Source organism: Panthera leo, chromosome F2 (genome assembly GCF_018350215.1).
Source record: "Panthera leo isolate Ple1 chromosome F2, P.leo_Ple1_pat1.1, whole genome shotgun sequence".
Taxonomy (NCBI): Eukaryota; Metazoa; Chordata; class Mammalia; order Carnivora; family Felidae; genus Panthera; species Panthera leo.
The window spans coordinates 44,331,190-44,347,145 of record NC_056695.1 but is presented as its reverse complement, the minus strand read 5'-3'; the positions used below and the strand labels follow the sequence as shown (position 1 = coordinate 44,347,145).

General features: G+C 39.6%; 1 protein-coding gene across 1 annotated transcript in view; it reads right to left on the bottom strand.

Annotated features, from left to right (window-relative positions):
* Window positions 1-15,956, bottom strand: part of POP1 (POP1 homolog, ribonuclease P/MRP subunit) — a 33,719-nt gene that overhangs the window by 16,293 nt on the left and 1,470 nt on the right. The window contains exons 3-11 of the mRNA XM_042924248.1: window positions 14,402-14,569; window positions 12,767-12,942; window positions 11,217-11,465; window positions 6,813-6,900; window positions 6,196-6,383; window positions 5,059-5,315; window positions 4,842-4,935; window positions 2,222-2,333; window positions 1,531-1,650 (exon numbers count right to left, since the gene is read on the bottom strand). Coding sequence (XP_042780182.1) covers window positions 1,531-1,650; window positions 2,222-2,333; window positions 4,842-4,935; window positions 5,059-5,315; window positions 6,196-6,383; window positions 6,813-6,900; window positions 11,217-11,465; window positions 12,767-12,942; window positions 14,402-14,569 — 1,452 coding nt within the window. The remainder of the gene's footprint in view (window positions 1-1,530; window positions 1,651-2,221; window positions 2,334-4,841; window positions 4,936-5,058; window positions 5,316-6,195; window positions 6,384-6,812; window positions 6,901-11,216; window positions 11,466-12,766; window positions 12,943-14,401; window positions 14,570-15,956) is intronic.

Genomic DNA, 15,956 nt, shown 5'->3' with positions numbered 1-15,956 from the left:
ATTCTTCCAAGGATTAGTCTTCCATCAATTGACCCAGCTCATCAAAGTTTATTTCTAACTTTAATTTTGAATTATAATCCTAGATGATATGTCACATTTGTTAGTAATATTGATATAATACTGCTTAAAAAAGTTTACTGCTTTATGTGACTCACATATGACTATGTCTTCAAAGAAATTACTTAAAACGGTTTTAATAAAATACAATGACCGATAATACAGTAAGCTTTTATAGAAATTAAATCATGTTTTTCAAGATGAACTTTAATTTTCCTGGAACTGATTTATATTAAGATAAAAGCCTTAAAAAGTATTTAATACAGGGGTGGCTCAGTAGCTTCTGACTTCAGCTCAGTTCATGATCTCACAGTTCGTGAGTTCAAGCCCCAAACGAGGCTCTCTGCTATTAGCACAGAGCCTGCTTCAGATCCTCTGTCTCCCTCTCTCTCTGCACTCCCCCACTCACTCACTCTCTAAAATAAATAAACATTTTTTTAAAAGTGTTTAATATATAACTGCCTCATTCCAAAAAAGGATTGCAGGCAGCCAAGGAAACTAAATAGAGTTTAACTATGGCTTTAAGGCGATTATTGTAGTCAACATTTAATGGCATAGTGAACACTACAATTTTCATGGTTGCACCAGACCATAATGCCATTAAAAAAGAAAAGAAAGAGGCAACAACTCATTGAGAAAAGTCTAAGGCTCCATAATTAACTAAGTTGCCTATATATCTTCAAACACCTCTACACCTCTCTCATCCAATCCACCTTTCATGTAAGGTCCTGAGACAGTAATTTATTGCTCCCTTAATAAGCTATTAACTACATGTGGAGGTGAAAAAAAAAAAAAAACAAACGAAAAAAACAAACAAAACTGAAGTTGTTACTACACATACCTGTATTTTTCCTCTCAAAATTCACAACAGAAACTTTATGATTCCTCCAATGAAGAGTGTTTAAATGACAGTAAATACAATGAGATATTAGCACCAGTGTGGCAAACGTGAGACTAGACTAAAATTTTAGCCAGCTCCTGCCCTAGGCCACCCCCACCAAACAACTCCCGTGAGCCACTCCACTGAGTCTAAACCAAGACATCTTACCCTTCAGCACCTGGGATGGCCTTGCCAGGATTCGAACCTGGATCATCTGTATGGTCAGACAGAGGCTTCCAATGAGCACAAGACCAGCTGCGGGTGCGGATCCCTTCCTCACAATTAAAATTCTGAAATGCCAGCCATTTTCAGAGAACCCAGTTTCCAGAAAGACAGTTTTTACCAGATACTAAAAATAAAGAACTCAAGGGGGAAAAAATGAACGTAAGGATCAGGCTACATATCTCAAAGCTAAAAGACACTTCCAAACACACCATCTCCTTTGGTCATAATCACCTTGAAAAGGAGGCAGGTAAAGATCATCTCAACTTTTCATAAGTGAAGTTAATGCAGAGGTGTCAGACAGAAGTCTTCCAATGGGACTAAACTACTCAAAACTGTAAGGAAAACTAAGAGTGTTCTAGAAACTTTACCTTGGCATTTTTCTGGGTTGGGCAAAACTCTGGACCTCTTTTGAGGCAAATTTATTCGAGGATCCCCAACTGTCAGTCCCAAAATAGTACCGGCTGGAATTTCTGCTGGTGATGTTATTCCTTTAACAAAAATAAAAACAAACAAAAAAACAAGTTTACACAAAGTCACTCACAATATATATACATATGCTTATATTTTCAGTTTTTTTAATAAAAATTTCTTCTTGGGCTATTAAAAAACATGTATTCCTCTTTTTTCCTATTAATACTTTTAGAGAGTAGATTAACATTCATAAAGAATGACGTTTCTTATCAAAAACATTAAATTAACAAAACATTATTTTACAACACAAACATGTATATTGCCATCACTGATAACTACAGTAGCTTTATACACAAACGCAATTACATACAAGTAAGTTTAGTCCTTGGTTTAGTACCTGGTCTATGTGTTTACCTATCATGACAGAATGGGAGCTATTTGGAATACTAACATATACTCAAATAGCGTTTCCCACGCTCACTGAGTCAGGTACCTCTCCGACATGTTTTCTTGCTATATTATGACAAGCAGTAACAAGTTAAAAAGTACCACTCCATGTAGGCAGCCCAACTGTAAAACACTCTTTGAACCCACTTCCCACTCCTCCCTTCTTCCCCAAACCACCCAGTCAGCATTCCCTCTGAATACCTCCCAACAATTCAAAAATGGCTTCTTGTTTGTGATGAAGGGAAACGCTATCAGGATTCTTACAGGTTTCAATCCACCAATGGTGAGGTGTCTTCTCTGTGTCCTCTCCCTCCTGAAAAATAACAATTCCTATTCACCAAATAATGAATCGGACTTGATAATTTTATTATGGCTGTGATATGTGAGAAACTGCCATTATATTTAACACAGTAATTAACACCAGACTGACTACTCTTCTCACTAGAGGCAAGGACATAGTGTTACAGTTCTCTCGAGATTTCACACACTAACAACAATACCCATGGTTTTCAGAGAGACCACGCAAGCTACTCCATAGCTGCATTCTTCTGTCAGCACACTATTGACAAAAGAGGCCTGCTCCTTGCTCCTCTCCTACTACCACCAACTTCATACCAATTTAAGTAACAAAACGTTCCCCACCAAAGGAAAACGAAACCTTCTGTTTGAAAAAGCAAAAAGATATCTTATAATCACATTATTCCAAAAAACTTCAAATAAGACACACAAATGCTTTACTTATATTTTTCTCAGACAGAAACAGGAATCGAGCAAGGTTTCAAAAAGCACCTCAGGGGTACCTGGCTGGCTCAGTTGGCAGAGAGGAGTATGACTCTCGATGGGGTCACAAGCCCCATGCTGGGTACAGAGATTACTTAAAACAAAACAAAACAAAACACAAAAATCCTTAAAACAAAAAACCAAAGAGCACCTCAAGCACCAGTTACACACCAAGGAAGAGAACCTATAGCCATGATTCATACTGAAGTTCACTGAAGTAGGATGTGCTCCTACAGATTCTAAAGAAGCACCCTGTTAACATATGGGCTATTTACCTCACAGAAACTCAGACAACATAGCTTACAGGTTTAAAGTACAGGCTCTGGAACCTAACTTCTTAGGTTCAGATCCTCACTGAGCAACTTATTAGCTAGAGTGGAGCCCCCACTCTGTGCCAGGCACTGTGCTAAGCACTGGAGACAGAATCTTTGCCATCAAAGCTCCATGTGAACATCGCATAAGTACCTAAGCAGATCTAGACATATAAATTGAGGAAATGTGCAAAATATAATGAAATATAACTTATATAAGTTAACTTGGGGGTCAGGAAAGGATTCTAGAGGGAAATGATAATAGAGGCTGAAATGTGAAGAACAAGGAAGGTTTAGCTAAGAAAAGGCAGGGGCCGGAGGAGGAGGTGGGGGGCAGAAAGTTCAGCCTGGTGGGGAAAGGGGGTGTGAAGGCTCTAAAGGAGAGGAGATCTGACATATTCTGGGACCTGAAAGAAGGCCAGTGTGACTGAGATGCAGGTGAGGAGAGGTGAGGGCAGACGCAGGAAGGCACAAGAGTATGAAGTCACATTAAAGGCTTTGGATTTTACCATAAATACAATAAGAAACTATTCAAAAGCTTTTAATTGGAAAGTAACATGATGTGAATAAATTGTTAAAAGATCATTCCATTGCCTGCATGGAGAATGGAGTGAAAAGAAGGAACAGTAGAGGAAGCGAAAAAGCTGCTTCGGTATTCAGGCAAGAGACACAGAGGTTGAGACAGGTGTGGAAGCGATGGAGAGGGGAAGAGAGAGAAAGAGAGAGAGAGAGGGAGGGAAGAAGAAGCTGCCTTTGTTTTTTTTTTTTTTTAATTTATTTTTGGGACAGAGAGAGACAGAGCATGAACGGGGGAGGGGCAGAGAGAGAGGGAGACACAGAATCGGAAACAGGCTCCAGGCTCCGAGCCATCAGCCCAGAGCCTGACGCGGGGCTCGAACTCACGGACCGCGAGATCGTGACCTGGCTGAAGTCGGACGCTTAACCGACTGCACCACCCAGGCGCCCCACTGCCTTTGTTTTTTAAAGTATCTTTCTTCATTAAAAGCTCAAAACCTATTCAGGCTTAACATCTTATTTGGCCATGTCAAATCTGTGAGAGGCACAGTCAACAGAAGGGTGAGTTGCACTAATACAGAGGAAACAAATAGGATCTGAATCCGAGTGTCTGATTCCTAACTTAATCTCTCCTCTCTATATCTGCGTGGTCCACTTGGTAGCCACCAGCCACAGAGAGCTATCTCTATTTAGTTAAAATTAATCGAAGGCACAAAATCAGTTCCTCAGTAACACTAGCCACACTTCAAGTGCTCAAGAACTACATGTGGCTAATGGCTACCATACAGATGCCACAGAAGACTATCATCCTTGCAGAAAATTCTACTAGACACTGCTGCACTAGACATATTGCTCTTAACCTTTTAGGGATCACAGACCCTTAAAACAAGCCCCAGAAAATACGCACCACACAAGTACAAACAAACAAATAAAACCCGGTACACACTTTCAGTGATTTTAGGGGTTCTCTGTTACCCACAAAACTCACAAACTTGCAAGGAGAGTATGCACTTAAACAAGTTAGTTTACTTACTAGATTTCCCTAGATTTGTTCCTCTAGAAGTGAAAGATGACAAAGTATTTGATACTAAACATAAGTAGAGAAATAAACATTTATAGGGCGTGGCCCAAAATGCTACTGAAATATGTTAGGTTTCAAATTTGCTAGGAAGGACATAACTGGATTAAACCACTACAGTCACATTTACTCTTACGGTATGGACAGAAGCAGCTTTTAGTGCCTCAGTTAGGATGGAGTGGGAAAGTGGACCAATCAACCGGAGCCTGTTCATCTCCATCGTCAAATCACTGAAAGAGAGAAAAGATCTTAAGATGGAAACCTTCATCATACACAGTGTCTGAGCCACTGGCAAAAACAGAACAAGTCTTCACTAAAATTGTTCGGAGGATTCAGAGAGAATTCACCTGTACCTGATTATAACGCCCGTGGCTGGAGAGACCCAAGAATACGGTTGATGTGGATCTCTAGTTCCATCACCGATGACTTTTTTAACCGGTTTAGCATTTTCTCCATCATCTTTCCGTTTTCTTTTCTTGCCAATTCTCTCATCAGGTAGTTCCGTTTGGCTTTTTTCCTGCAATGGTATCAGCAGGGGCTCCGGGGTACAGACAGTTGATTTGATGGGTTCCATACACTGGCACGCTGCTTTTATTTCCTCTAAAATATCCTAAGGAAATATTTAAAAACTTCAGGTAGTTCAGTTCGTATTATTTTTTTCTTCCTTTAAAAATACACATTTTTATACCTTTACAAATTAAACGAAATTCATCATGATTTATCAAAAAGCTTTTTTGGCGCTGCCGAACAGTGCACAACACTTGAAACAAAAAAACTTCAAAGTGTCAAAGATTAATGAAAATAATGTGACTACTCTGAACAATTAACATTTTCCAAAATCAGATTAAAGAGAAAATTTATAGTCTACCAGAAAAAAGCAGTGACTATGCCAAGAAAAAAAAAGAGAGATTAGAAATCATCAGAATTTGGGGCACCTGGGTGGCTCAGTCGGTTAAGCGCCCAACTCCTGATTTCGGCTCAGGTCATGATCTCAGGTTGGTGTGTTCGAGCCCCACATCAGGCTCTGCACTGGCAGCACAGAACCTGCTTGGGATTGTCTCTCTCTCTCTCTGTCCCTCCCTCACACACACACACATGCTCTCTCTCTCTCAAAATAAATAAACTTAAAAAAAAAAAAAAAGAAATCATCTGAATTACTCAAAATAGCTTCTTATCATCAAAGAGGTTCTTACAAGGACCTGGATACCAACGAAGCAATTCAGACCTGGTAGGACCATTAGACCAAATGCAGCATTTCAAGCCACTGCGTACATAATATGGTGGGTTTTATCTCTACTTCCACTTAGGATTTACTAAAAAGTGAAAGGTCAAGATTTGCTTCATTTCATATTCACGTAACGTTCTTCCCTATACTCTAATACCAAGTTCTCGGCGAAACTTTTATACTATTTAAATTTCCAGAGCATTGATTTCAACAGGAATTAAGAATGCAGTAACAGAGTCATGAGGAAATAACTCAAGGATTATACCTGTTTCAGAGTTGGATGAAGCCAGATCCATAACTGCCTGCTCTCAGAAGTGTGACCAGGGGTCCACTCAGGCTTCCAAATAAACGTAACAGGCCCCAGCATCTCTCTAGGGTATTTATTTGCCCGGTAAAGTATGACACTACCTTGGCGTTTTCCAGACAAGTAGTGAACTGCTGCAAAAGTCAGTCCTGACACAAACAAAAACAAAATTCTCTGATTTCCAGTGCTGAGATAGTATTTCCTGATTGCCATCCTGTTACCTGCTGTCTATCTCTATGAGGGATGAGGTGCTGGTGTTGACCACTGCATAGATCAAAGCCTGGCACACAGTAAATTCTCAATAAACACTGAATGAATGAATGAATGAATGAATGAATGGGAACTGAGTTTTTGCCCCACTGAATTCACTACACCAAAATAAAGGTTCTCTCACCTTCCACTTAACAATGCTACAAATAATTTGAAACCACCCCACCTTTCTTACATTAACATTCTCATTGGGAACAAGAACTGTCTTACGCATTTTATATATATTTAAATTCCAAAACACTTACTTGCTCATGAAATGAACAAATACGCAAAGACTAAAAGAGCATTCAGCTTTAAAACCAGTTTACCTGCGTCTATGCTACACATCGGAGAAAGTGCCTTCAGTATTTCTTCCTCTTTGCCCTTCAGCTCCAAACAACAGTAGTAGGATAGATCCTGCACAAAGGAAGAGACGTAATCAAATACTTAGAATGGGACATGGGGGAAAATTGTAAAACGCCAAAAGTCACATCAGAAAAACTTCTACCAGTCCAAGACTCAGAACAAATTGCCAAGGCTATCATTTCTTTAAGACAAAACCTGAAACCTGTCTATTCTTAGGACATTAGCAAATATTTTTAAACCAATCTAAAGCAAAATCAAAATGAATTTTCATTTAAAATTTAAGTTACTGTGTCTTTTCTAGAAAGAAAATCTGTGGGGGTACCTGGCTGGCTCAGTAAGAGGAGCATGAGACTCTTGATCTTGGGGCTATGAATTCGAGCCCCACATGGGGTGCAGAGATTACTTAAATAAATAAAACATTTTTTTTTAATCTGCGTTTTATGCCATTTTTACAAACAAGTTTTAAGTAGAGTATAAAAACTGCTGCCTCTAAGTAAAGGGTTATTCCTCCCCCAAATCTATCTAAGAAATCAGAGTAGAATACCACGATATCAATATATTCTGCAAAGTTATGTTAAAGTTCACTTTGGTTAGCTAATTCAGGACTCCAAGATTATTTAACACTGAACCTAGAGACATAATGTCGTAATTAATTTATCCTATATTCCTCCCATGCTTAATCTTGACTAGGATATTCAACTCTGACTAAACAATGTTCAAGGAAAAATGAAAGTAATGAGAGCAAGACCTTACCGACTTAAATGAGATGGCAAGAGATCAACTGAGCTAGTAAAACAAGTATGTTAAAGAACCAAGACAACAGTAACAGTCACTGAACGGATGCTGAGTGCCAGGGCCTGGGCTGTCATCTACTACATCGTACACATACCAACACATGACGAGCCAGGTACTTTCTGCTGCCGTATGACAGACGAGGATACCGACATAGAGACTGTCCCTGAACAAAGCTATACATCAGCAAGTGGAGAAGCCAGCATTCGACTTGGGCTCACTGACCCCCAAACCAGCCCCTCTGCCACATCACATTTAAGCAATTTCAGTACACTCAGCACCTGAGACTAAAAGGGAAACTATAGCTAAGCTTCTGACAAACTCACAGAAATCAGTGCTATTACACACACACAAATCTTCCCAGCAGCAGGGATCCACCGTCAGCTATCAGTGTGCAGGTGAACCACACCCAAATCTGTACAACTGAGTGTCAGCACCAAACAACGGTTAATAGCCTGGAAGTCGTGGCATCAGACCTGGGCTGAAATCTCAACGTCACCACTCACTGGTTGTATAGCCGTGGGTAAATTACATAACTTCTCTGTTCCTTAGTTTCCTCATCTGTAAAGTAGAAATAATGCTAACTACGTCTGCTGTGGTGTTGTAAGGACTAAAAGAGTAAACGTATATAAACCATTAAAACCAGGCCTGGCATAAGATTAAGTACTCAAAATGTTTGTTACTATTAGCTATTATTTGTATTACTTAGGGCTGATCAAATGTAAAGAAAATATCTGATAACGGCAGCAAAAATCTTGCCCCAAATAAGAAGTAACTTACCCATCTGTCTTAAAATTTGGGAAAGGGCAGTGTATGGCAGAAAAAGCACAGGCCAGGGAAATCAGCTGCCCAAAGGCTACCTAGCCACCAACAAGGTGCATGACCCTGGACAAGTCACTTTATCTCTCTGGATCCCAGTTTCCACAATATAGATAAAGGATTTTACTATAATCAATGATTTCTGCTGCTGAATCTTCAAATCAAAAGCCCTTAAAAGGTTCTTGTATTATTTCACACCCATTAGGATGGCTATTATCAAATAAACTAAAAATAGTAAGTATCAGTGAGGACATGGAGAAATTGAACGCTGGCACATTGCAGGTTGGAATGAAAAATATCATAGCCTCTATGGAAAACAGTAGAGCAGTTCCTCAAAAAATTAAACACGGTATTACCATGTGAAACAGCAATTCCACTTCTAAGTATATACCCAAAGAACTGAAAACAGAGACTTGGAAAAGATATTTGCAAGTTCATTTCATAGCAGCATCATTCACAACAGCCAAAAGGTGGAAGCAATCCAAATGTCCGTTGCTGGATAAACAAACAAGATGTGGTATGTACATACAATGGAGTACTATTCAGCTTTAAAAAGAAGGGAAATTCCAACACACGACACAACATGGCTGAACCTTGAAGACGTTATGTTAAGTGATGTAAGCCAGTCTCAAAAGGATAAATATTGTGTGATTCTCCTTATATGAGGTATCTAGAATAGGCAAATTCCTAAAGACAGAAAGTAGAATGGTGGTTGCTGGGAGTAGGCGAGTGAGCAACGGGGAAGATGAAAAAGACCTGGGGATGAATGGTGATAACACTTAGACAACAATATGACTATAGTTAATGACACAGAACTGTGCACTTAAAATAATTAAAGGGTAGGGTGCCTGGGCGGCTCAGTCAGCTAAGCATCCGACATTAGCTCAGGTCATGATCTCACAGTTTGTGGGTTTGAGCCCCACATTGGGCTCTCTGCTGTCAACATGGAGCCTGCTTCAGGTTCTCTGTTCCCCTCTCTCTCCCCCTTCCCGGCTTGTTCTCTTTCTCTCTCTCAAAATAAATAAACCTTAAAAAATAATAATAATACTTAAAAGAGGTGCCTGGCTGGCTCAGTCAGTGGAACATGTGACTCTTGATCTCAGGGTTGCAAGTTCGAGCCTCACACTGGGTGTAGAGATTATTCAAAAATAAAACCTTGGGCACATGGGTGTCGGTTAAGTGTCCAACTCTTGGTTTCAGCTCAGGTCATGATCTCTTAGTTTCGTGAGTTTGAGCCTCCCATTGGGCTCTGCACTGGCAGCATGGAGCCTGCTTGGGATTCTCTGTCTCCCTCTCTCTCTGCCCCTCCCCCACTTGTTCTGTGTCTAAAAATAAATGCACTTTATTTTTTTAATTACTTTTTTAATGTTTTATTTATTTTTGAGAGAGAGAACAAGAACAAGCGGGAGAGGGGCAGAGAGAGAGGGGGACAGAGGATCCCAAGCAGACTCTGTGCTGATAACAGAGAGCCCCATGTGGGGCTCAAACTCAAAACCATGAGATCATGACCTGAGCGAAGTAAGATGCTTAACCAACTGAGCCACCCAGGTTCCCCTTTTTTAATTAATTTTTTTAATGTTTTATACACAAATAAACTTTAAAAAATAAATAATAAAATCTTAAATAAGTAATTAAACCGGTAAAATTTGATGTTATGTATAGTTTACCACAACTTTTTTTTAAAGGTTTTTATATTGATTATTCTCCTCTACTGCTTGATTATACTCCTCTACTACTTGGCCAAGGCTTCTAGTTATGGAACGAATCGGTCAGGGGGATAAAGGGTCAGGCACAGGGAATACAGCCAATGATACTGCAATAGTGCTAGATGGTGACAGATGGTAGGTAGCTACACTGTGGTGAGCACAGCATAAAATACAGAGAAGTTGAATCACTATTTTGTACACCTGCGACTAATGTAACTGTTTGTCAACTACACGCAGATAAAAAAATCTTAAAAAACAATAAAACCTGGTCAAGGCCATCCTGCCATTGAAGACAGAATCTTCCAAGAGTAAATTTCTAAATATGTCCTGGAAGAATGAAAGCCATTGACTTACCAATTGGGGAAGGGGAGAGGGACGACCAGATAAATACTATTACCAGGCATAAAACAAACTGTCCTCTCAGAGAATTTAAAACAAACTTCCTAGCATCCCACTGAATCCTAAACATCTACAACAGCATTCTGAACACTGCTAAGGGCACACAAATATTTGTTGTTGATGAATGACTTCCAAATGAATCAATGCTGAATAAATTTCAAACATGACCACCAAGACCCTGTGGTTCCTACCTATTTTTCCAGAACTAATCTCCCCTTAATGTTATCCTCTCTTTTTTTTTTTTTTTTAATTTTTTTTTAACGTTTATTTATTTTTAAGACAGAGAGAGACAGAGCATGAACGGGAGAGGGTCAGAGAGAGGGAGACACAGAATCCGAAACAGGCTCCAGGCTCTGAGCCGTCAGCACAGAGCCCGACGCGGGGCTCGAACTCACGGACCGCGAGATCGTGACCTGAGCCGAAGTCGGACGCTCAACTGACTGAGCCACCCAGGCGCCCCAATGTTATCCTCTCTTAATGGTCTCACTCTCTTCATCTTTATCACACCGAATTTACTTCAATTCTTCCCTCTTACCTGACTTCCTCTGCCACGTCAACTCTCTCCTTTCCTGATCCTTTAGAGCTGAGCCCAAACATCACTTCCATTTCGTCTAAACAAACATAAAAAGAAAACCAACTAGAGAAGCATACCTGGAGAAGGCAACGGTTTGTCATGGCTCGGTAGCAGGCTCTGTGGCTCTTGACTGTCGGCCTCTCCCCGAGACAGTAGCCCCACTTCTTGACCATGTGAAACCGTTTGGCGTGCCAGATGTGAGTCTCTAACCATATGTTCTTCTTTTGTCTACGGTTAAATTCTAGCACCCGGTTTTTGTGACATCTTCGAGCTTTATGGCATTTATTTTTTGAATGTTCTTTTTTCTGGTGCACTGCTTTCTCTGCCTGCGATTTCAAGAAGAGAGGCGGGTCCTAGTTGGTAACTATCTCAAAATAAAAGTTACATGTGAGGAATTCAAACAACTAACTTTAGATTAGGTGGGAGTACCTTTCAGACTCCATCAGTGTGCTTAATTTTTTGACTTGGCAATTTCTCCAGTGAAAGAGCAGACAGAAGGCAAGCGTGAAGGTTTCAGAAACGGGCAAACTCAGAGAGGAAGCACAGTTCTATCACTTACTAACCGGCAAGTTTGTGGACTATGAGGATTAGAGTCTTTATAAAATGCTCCACACAGTAACGCAAGCTTATTGTGGCTATTCGTGTTAGAGAGCAAGAGAAGAAGATGCCAGCTCTTTTGTTATTGGTTTTATTGTTTTGTAAACCTCTAGGATTGGAACTAAACCCAAAACAGGACGAAAAACGTGAAGTGAGGAAAACCTATACATTTCAATGTCAGTTAGGTACTGATAGACAAATGCCATGGGAGACAAACCTTACAATCTAAATCTAGAAAGCACAAAATTCCTGTTCAGTTTTCACTCTTACTCTCCTCCATAGCTGAGCTAAACTTTTATGGGGGAAAAAAACCCAAAACTCTTCTCCGTTAGTTTGCTGAACTCCTCTCACCCCAACACCAGTATAGTACCACACACAGAAGGCACTCCATGAGGAACTTTTGAATCAACTAGTAAAAGACATGGGTAGCTGAGACAACCTGAAAATGTCCAAGCGAAGAATTTTGATAAAGCCAAAAACAACTAGACTTGAGGAAAAATTAAATCCAAGTTTCAAGTTTTCAATGTTGAAAAAGTCAAAAGGCAAGTACTAGGCATTGTTGCCGCTTTTTCTCTTGATTTTCCAACTTTAAGCTGGCCACACCCCCAAAACGTAGAGCTAAAATTGCTTATGTGGTAAGAAGGTCAGGATTTTATTTTTAATCTGACAGCGGAACATCAACTATTTAACACCATTAAAAAAAAAAAAGGGACCTGAAATTAATGAAAAAAAAAATTGAAGGAAGGAAGAAAGGAAGGAAGGAAGGAACAAAGAAATGAAAGAAAGAAAGAAAGAAAGAAAGAAAGAAAGAAAGAAAGAAAAAAGAAAGGGTTTCCAAATGCTATATGTAATATCCAACTGCTTGCCAATTAGATAGCAAGGAGGAAGGTGGGGGGATAATGATTAAATCCAAAAATAATGCAAAAGAGTACATTGCTTTTGGTTTTCACTTTAATTCTATTAGGTTAACATTTCTCAATTTCTTTTATGAACTACTAACTTGAACACTTACACTAAGTGAAACATATACCTCTTTCTGGGCGATTTCCTGCAACCGCCTGGGAAGGCGTTTGACATTGTGGCTCATGGCTCTCCGTCTCATGTGCCGGGGCAGCGTCTGGAAAACCAGTGAATTAGAAGATTTCTGGGTCACTGCTTTCAACATAGCACTGATTTCAGCAGCTCGGGCTTGAGCAAAAGTAGAAGCTGTAGACAAAAATAGCATGATAATTAAAGACAAGTCTAGAATCAATACTTCTGGTCAATCTCAGAAGGAAGACAGATTTGAAGTATATGAACTTAAAATTCACCCACCACCCAAACCCTTAATTAGATTAATACAGATGGTGGCTATATCTGTATTATATATAAAGCCATTCTGTTTCTACTTTTTTTCAAGTTCTCTATAAGGATTCAGTGTTACTTTTTTAACCATAAAAAAAGTTTAAAAGCATGTTTACAAACAATTCCTTAAAACAGAGGGCTACATGCCATATAAATCACAACCATTTTTTTAATATAAAGTTATTTATTTATTTTGAGGAAGAGAGAGCATGTAAGCAGGGAAGGGGCAGAGAGAGAGAGAGAGAGAGAGAGAAAACCCCAAGCAGGCTGTGCACTGTCATCACAGAGCACAACGTGGGACTTGATCTCACAAACCATGGGATCATGACCTGAGCCAAAATCAAGAATCAGATGCTCAACCAACTGAGCCACCCAGGCACCCCAACCACAACCATTTTCAAGTGCAATAATCACATAAGAAAACAAAGAAAAAGTAAAATTGAAGTCACAAAGGTTGTGACTTCAAAAGTTTGTTTTCTTTAATATTTTTTACTTTTTCTAAATATATAATCATAACTTTACTAGTTTTCCTTATTGAAAAGCAGACCTTTTTTTGAAGTAAACAGAGTGCTGGGGACATTTAAGTGCATTTTTCCCACCAGGCACAGAGACCAGAAGGCATACCTAATGAATACAGAGTTATGCATACCAGGGGTGCAGGTGATGGGGGGAGGGAGTAACAGGAGAAGAGATCTGAAGGGGCCTGGAGACAGGTATTTAAAGGTCTTGGTTGGGGCACCTGGGTGGCTCAGTCGGTTGAGCGTCCAACTTCGGCTCAGGTCATGATCTCACATTCTTTGAGTTCCTGCCCCACGTCGGGCTCTGTGCTGATGGCTCAGAGCCTGGAGGCTATTTCAGATTCTGTGTCTCCCTCTCTCTCTGACCCTCCCCCATTCATGCTCTGTCTCTCTCTGTCTCAAAAATAAATAAACATTAAAAAAAAATTTTTTTTAATAAAAAAAATAATAATAAAGGTTTTGGTTGCCCTCGGAGTGTGTTAAATTCGGTTTCATCCTTGGAGAATGCATGTAGACGCCATTTTATATTTTAAAAAGGAGTGGGGCGAGGGAAAAGGTTTTAGGACAAAGTAGAACAGTTCACAGATAAGGACTTAAAAGAACAAGAAGAGGAAAAAAAGAGAAACTGAAGAATGGAGAGCAATCAGGCCCAAGGAAACTACAGCCACAGTCCAGACTAGAGGCGAGAAGAACCCTCAGTGGAAGGAGGAGAGGAGAGAGACCGGGAGGCAGGGCCAAGGTGGAGAGCACTGAAGCAAAGGGCTCATCGTATAATCAAACTTCACTTCTTCACAAACACCTACCAGTTATATACTTGGGAATCTCCTGAGAGGTGCCCTCAGGACCTGCTTTCCATCCTCCCTTTTTTTTAAACATTATTTTGGAGGAAGACTGTTCATTCACATCAGGATCAACTGGGGAATGGTGGATCATTTTGGTATGCCGCGGTCGTGAAGTTCCAGGAAGAAGCTCTAGTTTGTTTTCAAAAAGAAAACAAAAAGAAATATGTCAGCCTTACCAGGAATACAGATTACAGTGGAGAACATCATTTGCTGGGTGGCAATCAATGCTAATTAGGTTTTTAATCCTACAACTAGCCAGTAAGGTGGCTATTACTATCTTTCCTTAAAGAGGAGGAAATCTACCTACAATAGGGAGGTGAATTAATTTGACCAAGGTGATAAAGCTAGCAGGCAGCATACTGGCTCATCTTGTCAGCATGACAAATAAACCTTGCATATAAATTATGAGGGAACTTTTCTCCGAACTTTTCTCCAATAAATTATGAGTACAACATAAATTTTAAATCTAAGCTCCCTTCAATATTACAATTTACATGATTTTGTATATTCAGTCTTTTGTCTTAATTCTCTGCCACACTCAAGTTGGGAGCCTGTGTTAAATTAAAGAAAAGAAATAAAAGCAAAGTCTATACAAATGTCTGTGCATTGAAACCACTGACTTTAAGACATCAAATCACAGTCTGCAAAGGGAGGGAGAGACTAGCAGAGAATTTTACAGTGTTCCTCTTATTCCCATTACACTGTTAATTATTAAGCCCCTATAAACCATGAAACATGTTACAAGGTTTGTCACTGGGAGATTTAAATGAGGTAAGACCCATTAAGGCTTATGTGGCATGACAGGCATCAACTGTTGGATCTGAAATCTAAATCTTACAAATAGAAGAGTCTAAAACTTACTTCACCAGACCCAATGCACACTATTCTTTAAAGTGTCCCCCAAAAGTTCTTGCTCACCTGCTTGCTATCTTCCCAAACTGGCATTTTCTATTGCTACCCAATGAACAACTAACACCTTGATATCACTTTATAAGGTTCTAAAATCAGCACACAAGTTAAATGTATACAAAACACACTATTTCTTTTAGAAAATAAAGAAGTGTAATTTAATAATAACTGTTAAGGTAGAAATATATCTGTTCTAAGATACATACAGCCAATTCTTGTCATTCCCAATAGTTATGCTCTATAAAGTCACAATGAACGCTGAATTAGCAAATAATGAACCACTGTTCCAAGAAATATATACATGTATATACGTACACAAGTATACATACACATATACGTACATATATACACATATATACACACATACATACATATATATATACATATACATCACATGGATTGCGATCTCAAATCATAAAAACAACTCATCCTAGTAGATTCTGTTTCCCTTATTTTACAACTAGAAAAAAGAGGCTCAGAAGTGTTAAGTGATCTGTCTGAGGCCACCCACAACTAGAACTCAATCCCCAGCTAGAGCAGGGGCTTCCCGAATTATGCCGCACTGGCCCATCAGAGTCTCCACCCTCTGGCCATCTCTGTAAGAAAG